Raw genomic sequence first — 8,080 nt, forward strand, 5'->3', positions numbered from 1 at the left:
AAGCGGCACAAATCATTCAAGACCTCTGTCTCCGGGTCCAGGAACTCGAAGGCAAACTGGCCACCAAGGAAAGACACAACAACGAACACGGAAGCCATGCAACTTCCCGATCAAAATCTCGCCACGGCAGGTCGCCAACTCGGCGACACGACAGAAGAAACGGTCGCAGCACCTCACGCAACCACGGACGAGAGAAATTGCCAGAACGGCGACACAGCAAAAGGCACAACCGCAGCGCTTCCCATGATCTGAGTCGTCAGCACGACTCGGATGAAGATCGGCGACACCGAGATACCAAGCGCACAAGAAACGACCACACAATAATGGGAGCCACACCTTTCACAGAAAGGATTTTAAGAGCAAAACTCCCTAAAGGTTTCGACAAACCCACCGACATGAAGTACGACGGAACCAAAGATCCCCAGGAACATCTAACGGCCTTCGAGGCCAGGATAAACTTAGAAGGAGCAGCCGACGCGGTCCGATGCAGGGCCTTCCCGGTAACCCTAGCTAGACCAGCAATCCAATGGTTCAACGCCCTCCCAAACGGATCCATAGCCAGTTTCCACGACATAACGCAAAAGTTCATGGCCCAGTTCACGACCAGAATCACTAAAGCCAAACACCCCATCATCCTACTAGGGGTCACGCAAAAACAAGAAGAATTCACAAGGAAATACCTCGACCGCTTCAACAACGAATGCTTAACGGTTGATGGACTCACGAATTCCGTCGCAAGCCTCTGCCTAACCAACGGGCTCATGAACGAAGACTTTCGCAAACACCTCACCACCAAACCAGTATGGACCATGCACGAGATCCAGAACGTCGCCAAAGATTACATCAATGACGAGGAAGTCAGCCAAGTCGTCGCCGCCAATAAATGGCAACACGGCAACGCCCAACACGGCAACTCGGCGCCCCGACATAACCCACCACCTAAAGAAAATCAAAGGGACCACCCCCAACTGACAAACACAAACCGACCACCAAGAATCGGCAAATTCTCTAATTACACACCCCTGACAGCACCAATTACCGAGATATACCACCAGATCGCTGATCGAGGCATCATCCCAAAATCCCGGCAACTCAAAGAAAGAACAGGCGGCAACAAAACCCTTTACTGTGACTACCACCGAGGTTACGGGCACAGAACACAAGATTGTTTCAACCTTAAAGACGCCCTCGAACAAGCCATAAGAGACGGCAAGCTCCCAGAGTTCGCCAAAATCATCAGAGAACCAAAACGTGCAGAAAGAGACAGGACGCCGGAAAGAGAAGGACGCAACCCAAGAGCGCAAAAACAACCCCCTAGGGAAAACCCAGAAGAAGACCCAACCATCATAGTAAACGTCATCACAGGCAAAGACATAACGGGCAAGTCAAAATCAACATTGAAAAAAGATCTCAAGGTCATGGTTGTCAGAAACCAAGCCCCTACCACCTTGGCTGAAGACGCCCCCTTCGTCATCTCAGCAAGGATCAGAACAGGACTAGTACGAAGGATACTGGTAGACACCGGGGCAGACTCAAACATCCTTTTCCGAGGAGCCTTCGACAAGGTCGGACTCCACAACGACAACCTCAAAACACACCGCAACAATGTCACGGGACTCAGAGATAACTTCCTTAAACCAGACGGCTCGATCACCCTCCCCATCACCATAGGGACAGGTAACCAAAAGAAGACAATCCTAGCTGAATTCGTGGTCCTCAAAGACTCCACAGCCTACAATGTCATCCTCGGAAGAAAAACAATCAATGACTTTTCCGCTGTCATCTTTACCAAATACCTCCTCATGAAGTTCACAACCGACGACGGCTCGATCGGCACCATCCACGGAGACAGAAAAGTCGCAGCAGAGTGCGACAACACCAGCCTAGCCCTACGGAAGAAATCCTGAGATGCGGCCGGAATATTCCTAGCCGACCTGGACGCCCGACAAGACGGCCAACCCAGGCCAGAGCCAGAAGGCGACATGAAAAAACTACAAATAGGGCCAACCAAAGAGGAATACACCTTCATCAACAGGAACCTCCCATACAATCTTAAAGAAGATCTTTCCCAACTCCTGAAGCAAAATAGAGACCTATTCGCATTCACACCAGCCGACATGCCGGGAATAAACCCCGACCTAATGTCCCACCGGTTAGCCGTGGACCTCAAAGCTAAACCCGTAGCACAAAGAAGACGAAAAATGTCACCAGACCGAGCCGCCGAAGTCAAGAAGCAAGTCAAAGCTTTGCTCGAAGCCAACTTCATAAGGGAACTCCCCTACACGACCTGGCTAGCCAACGTCGTACTGGTGAAAAAATCTAACGAAAAATGGCGAATGTACGTCGACTACACAGACCTCAATAAAGCCTGCCCAAAAGACGCCTTTCCCCTACCAAACATCGACGGATTAGTAGATGCCGCATCCGGCCATCGATACCTCAGCTTCATGGACGCATACTCTGGCTACAACTAGATTCCGATGCACCGACCTGACGAAGAAAAAACAGCATTCATTACCCCAGAAGGGACATATTGTTATACGGTATTGCCCTTCGGCCTACAAAACACCGGAGCCACTTACCAAAGACTCGTCAACAAGATATTCCAGAATCTGTCTGGAAGCAAACTAGAAGTCTACATAGATGACATGCTCGCCAAGACCGAGTCAGGCGAACAATTCGTCAGCGACCTTAACCTCATAATGAACACCCTACGGAAACACCAGATGCGACTCAATCCAACAAAATGTGCCTTCGGAATGGAGGCGGGAAAGTTCCTCGGCTTTATGATCACGCAACGCGGAGTCGAAGCCAACCCGGAAAAATGTCGTGCCATCCTTGAAATGACAAACCCTAAAAATCTTAACGACATCCAAAAGCTCACCGGACGGCTCACGGCGTTATCCCGCTTCCTCGGAGCATCGGCACAAAAAGCAATATCCTTCTTTAAGTTAATAAAGAAAGGAGCCCCTTTCAACTGGGAAGCAAAATACGAAGAAGCATTCCAACACTTCAAAAGAGTCTTAGCAGAACCACCGGTTCTCACTAAACCCCAAACAGGAGAAACCCTGTACCTATACCTCTCCATAATTGAAGAAGCGCTCGCAGCGGCGCTCATCCGCGAAAACAAGAGAAAGGAACAAGAACCTATCTACTTCATAAGCAAAGTCTTGTAAGAAGCGGAAACTCACTACTCACGTCTAGAAAAATTAGCTTTCACACTCCTCACAGCTTCCCGGCGCCTGCGACAATACTTTCAGGCCCACCCCGTGATGGTCCGAACTGACCAGGCGGTCAAACAAGTACTATAAAAACCCGACCTAGCGGAAAGAATGCTAGCATGGTCTATCGAACTATCTGAATTCCAAATCAAGTTCGAACCCCGGTACGTGATCAAAGCACAGGCCATGGCCGACTTTATCACCGAGATGACCCCAGGAAACTCCACCCCCGAATCATGGAAACTACATGTTGACGGCTCATCGAACGTCACCTCCGGAGGTGCCGGAGTCATTCTCGAGAGTCAGAACGGAGTCGTAATCGAACAATCAGTACGATACGAATTTCCAGTATCAAACAACCAAGCAGAATATAAGGCCCTCTTGGCAGGCCTAGCCCTAGCCCGGGAAGTCGGAGCAAAGGTCCTAGAGGTAAATACTGATTCACAGGTAGTCAGTTTCCAAATTAACGGAGACTACCAGACACGAGATCCCCTACTCCAACAATACCTCGCCAAGGTAAACAAACTGAAAGAAAGATTCGAACACGTTACCATACAACACGTTCCTAAAGAACGAAACGCCAGGGCAGACCTACTTTCCAAACTAGCCAGTACCAAACCAGGACACGGTAACAAATCGCTAATTCAGGAAGTCGTTAAGTCGCCCTCCGTGTCAACAACAACCAACGCTCATCTGACATTCTCGAACCAGGGATCTTGGACCTACCCTATCCTACAGTACCTCCTCGACGGAACACTGCCGCCGGACCCCAAAGAGGGAAAACGAGTAAAAAGGGAAGCCGCCAACTATACCGTTGTCGTAGGACAACTATACAAACGCGGATTCTCGCAACCCCTGCTCAAATGCGTCGAACCCGGGGACACGGAGTACATACTCCGCGAAATCCACGAAGGTTGCTGCGGCCACCACGTCGGAGGTAAAACATTAGCCCAAAAAGTCATCAGGGTAGGCTACTTCTGGCCCACGATTATCCGGGATTCCATACAAATAGTTAAAAACTGCGACAAATGCCAAAGGCACTCCAATATCCACCAAGCCGCCTCTCACCAGCTCAGCATCATATCGGCAGAACGGCCATTCGGCACTTGGGGGATCGACCTCGTCAGGCCCTTCCCTACGGCACCCGGTCAACTCAGGTATCTCATCGTTGCCATAGACTACTACACCAAATGGATCGAAGCCGAACCCCTAGCCTCCATAACGGCAACCCAATGCCAAAAATTCCTCTGGCGACAGATCATCACCCGATTCGGGATCCCCGAGATCGTTATCTCGGACAACGGAACCCAATTCGCTGACAAAAAGTTCAGAGAATTTTTAGAAGGGCTACGTGTATCTCACCGTTTCAGCTCGGTAGAACACCTCCAAACAAACGGACAGGTGGAATCCGCGAACAAAATAATCGTCAAAGGACTCAAGAAGCGGCTCGACGAAGCCAAAGGACTATGGGCCGACGAACTCGGATCGGTCCTATGGTCATACCGAACCACACCTCAGACGACCACGGGAGAAACACCTTTCCGATTAACATACGGTGTGGAGGCGGTCATCCCGGTAGAGATCGGAGACCCAAGCCCCAAGCCCCAGAAAAACGGTCGGAGGTAACGATGAGGAAGCAGAACGAGACCTCATTGACGAAGAAAGAAGCATAGCTCATATCAAAGAGCTAGCCCTAAAACAAAGAATCAGCTTAAGATACAACCATGGCGTCGTCCGACGAGAATTCGCAACCGACGACCTCGTCCTACGACGAAACAACATCGGTCCCACGACCCCAGGAGAAGGGAAACTCACTCCCAACTGGGAAGGACCATACAGAATCAAGGCTGTAATCAGAAAGGGAGCATATAAACTCGAACGACTTAACGGCAGTGAAGTCCCAAGGACATGGAACGCTGCCAACTTACGGCGATACTACACTTAGGCTGACCTAACTAGGTCACCCCTTTTCTCTTTATTGTTTATGTCTCTTCTTTACCTATCTTCCCATTTTACGAATCTTAAATTTTTTATTTCGCTCAAGTATCAATCCCGGGCACTCTTTCCCACCACATACGGAGGGTTTTAACGAGGCCCGCCCATCAATAAAATTCCATTAAAAGCCATCCCTATTCTCTTTATTTTTTAAACTGACCCAAATATGGAACAGAAACACGGCCACCACTGGGGGACCGATCACCCCCCAGGCCCGAAATACGGATATCCATGTAAAAACCAACCTCACGACGGTCCGCCCACCCCAAACAGGGAACAAATAAACAATAGAACAGCTTAAAACGGAATACAGAAAGAGGCCCGAACGGCCCAAAAACCATTAAGCAAAGTTTAAAACTACGAGTTCACGGTTACACGGCCCACGACCAACCAAATACCCAAAGCAAAAACTAAAGTTCAAAACAAAATTCAAAATACAAGATATAAAGCTACTCAAGGTCGACAATTCGGCCATCGCAGACGGTCTTGAAAGCCCCCATCACAGACACGTCCACACCCGGAGCCAACACCAGGGCCTGAGCCTTCATCGTCTCCTCAGTAGCGGCAATCGCATCCTTAGCATCAGCCAACAACTCCGACTTCTCCCTCTTCAGAGCTGCAACTTCAGCCTTCAAAACCTCCAGCTCGCTAAGGAACACGGTAGCTTGAGAACTCGCGTCGGAAGCCCGTTGCCGCTCCGCACTCAGTTGGGAAAGAAGTGAAGACTCTACCTCGGAAAGACGGAGGATCTCCGCCCCAGCCTCCTCGGAAGACTTCACTGCTCTCTCCCTAGCAACATCAGTAGCCTCGAGCTGCTCCTTCAATTTAGCCACCTCAGCGTGCGAATGACGAAGTTTTTTGTCCAACAAACCAACCTGAGCCATCACGGGTTCGGCCTTCCGAACAACAACAGCAGATCGGAGGAGGGCACCATACACCGACTTAGCCTGGAACGAAACATCACAATCATCGAAAAACGGTTCCGTCCCAGGCATCAAGTGCTGATCAATAAACCCAGAAGCATCAAAACGCCGATCCATTACACTGGGCACAACACCCTCCTCCTCAAAAGTTTCACTGCTAGGCTCCTCGGGCCTCTTCCTCTTCCGAGAAGCTTCAGCAGCCGTGACTACGATGACTTCAGGTGAGTTCGCGGGACCAGGCGAAGCCTGAACACCAACTTGCACCCCCGAAGAAACTACCTCCTGAGAAACCGGCTGAGAATCCACGGCAGGATTGGAGACATGGGTAGAAAGAGACGAAGACCCCTCCTCCCGACCCATCGCTGCCTTCAACCTTGCCAAAGAAGTCAGCCCACCAGCCATCTCAACTGAAAGAAACCAAAGAAAAATCAAGTTACAAAGTCGGGAAAACAAAACATAAAAAACCAAGGGACAAGGCACACACCGATATACATCCGACAAGCCTCGGGATCCCCCATGACATCTCGAGGATTCAACGGACGCTCGCCAAATAAATGCCACAAAACGCTGGCAACGTCCTTATCCTCCCGAGATAAACCGTCATAGGTGACCTTACTCAAAACCGACGGGCCGGCACGAAAGTTCCAATACGTCGGAAACCGGCGCTCGCCCTCTGGCGTCAGCCAAAACAGATGATGCCCCTGGACGGGGCGCACCTTAAAGTACTCCCTTTTGAAACCGTGAAAGGAATCCTCAAACAACCCAAAAATTCGGCGATGAGGCTGAGCACGAAATGACATATATCCTTTCTTATGCTTCCCTTCCTTAGTCGGAAGAGTGCATAAGAAAAGAAAAAGAAAAACAGGAACAGAAGCCGGAAGATCGAGATACCGGCACACCAACTCGAAAGACCGCACGGCAGCCCAACTGTTCGGGTGAAGCTGAGACGGCGCCACAGAACACCGACTCAGCAGATCCTGAACAAATGGCGAGAAAGGAAACCGCACGCCGAGCCGAGTGAACGTCGACTCGTAAACCCACATCCAGTCCGAAACAGTGGGCGAATGAAGGTTCAGATAACAGACGCGCTCGTCGGCATCCGGGAGGATGAGCTCGTACCGCCCCTCCTCATCACCACCACCACAAATCGCCCCCTGATCACGGAGCCGTTGAAGATCGTCCTCCGTCATCCGTGACGGAACGCCCCACACATCGCTAGTCACCCAAGTATAGCGAGCGGGGACGCCCCTGGAAGGGGCTATCGGGGCACCCACACCCTCATTTCTCCGCCGGTGCATACCTAAAACAGGGAGGAGCACCACCATCAGCCTACTAACCCTATAACAGAAGCAAGACAAAACCTACCGCCACTACCAACCCACACGGCGGTGCTAAGCCCCTTCAAAGACTCGAAAACCACCTCCCAAAAACACAAAACACGGTCCAAAAACGAAAGAAAAAAGGAAACAGGCAGAACAATGCATGGCAGAAATAGAACAAATAGATACACCATAAAACAAAAACAAGAAAAAGCGAAAAAGACCAACCTGATAATGCAGAAAGTGAGCCTGGAAAGAGCTTGAGAAGAAGAGACAGCAGCAGCACCAAGAGGAATCCACAGAAGGAAGAAGAATTTTTTCCAAGAGAGAAAACAGAAGAAAATGAAGTAATAGAGGGAAGTGAAGTAATAGAGGGAAGAGAAGCGGAAAGCCAAAAAAGGTTTCGAAAAGGGGGCAGAAAAGACGCAAATAACCCTGAACAGTAAAATTGCGCACAGGGGCAATAGAGGAAAAACGCCCAAAAAATATCCCCTCGCAATAAATGCCCCTTTGGAAAAAGAAACCAATAAAGTACGCCTCGAAAAACGCAACAGGCACGTTGGGTACAGAAGAGTCGCGTAAAACCGCCAAGCAAAACCTCGCCACGACCCCAAGAAAGATC

At 50.0% G+C, this 8,080-nt stretch overlaps 1 protein-coding gene across 1 annotated transcript; it reads left to right on the top strand.

The window, feature by feature from the left end:
• The first annotated feature begins 3,332 nt into the window (after positions 1–3,332).
• On the top strand, positions 3,333–5,500 carry LOC107607236 (uncharacterized). Its single transcript, XM_088495201.1, has 3 exons — positions 3,333–4,378; positions 4,592–4,843; positions 5,392–5,500. The coding sequence occupies exons 1-3, from the start codon at positions 3,333–3,335 to the stop codon at positions 5,498–5,500; spliced, it is 1,407 nt and encodes a 468-aa protein (XP_088351327.1).
• The last annotated feature ends 2,580 nt before the right edge of the window (positions 5,501–8,080 follow it).

This window comes from Arachis ipaensis, chromosome B10, assembly GCF_059453495.1.
Source record: "Arachis ipaensis isolate K30076 ecotype BB chromosome B10, ASM5945349v1, whole genome shotgun sequence".
Lineage (NCBI taxonomy): Eukaryota > Viridiplantae > Streptophyta > Magnoliopsida > Fabales > Fabaceae > Arachis > Arachis ipaensis.

Excerpts from the sequence above, each read along its gene's own strand:
- LOC107607236 (XM_088495201.1), top strand. The coding sequence starts at position 3,333 with ATGCTAGCATGGTCTATCGAACTATCTGAATTCCAAATCAAGTTCGAA. Across the intron at positions 4,379-4,591 it reads ACGGCACCCGGTCAACTCAG|CTCGGTAGAACACCTCCAAA; the intron begins GTATCTCATCGT and ends TCACCGTTTCAG. Across the intron at positions 4,844-5,391 it reads CCCCAGAAAAACGGTCGGAG|AAACACGGCCACCACTGGGG; the intron begins GTAACGATGAGG and ends AATATGGAACAG.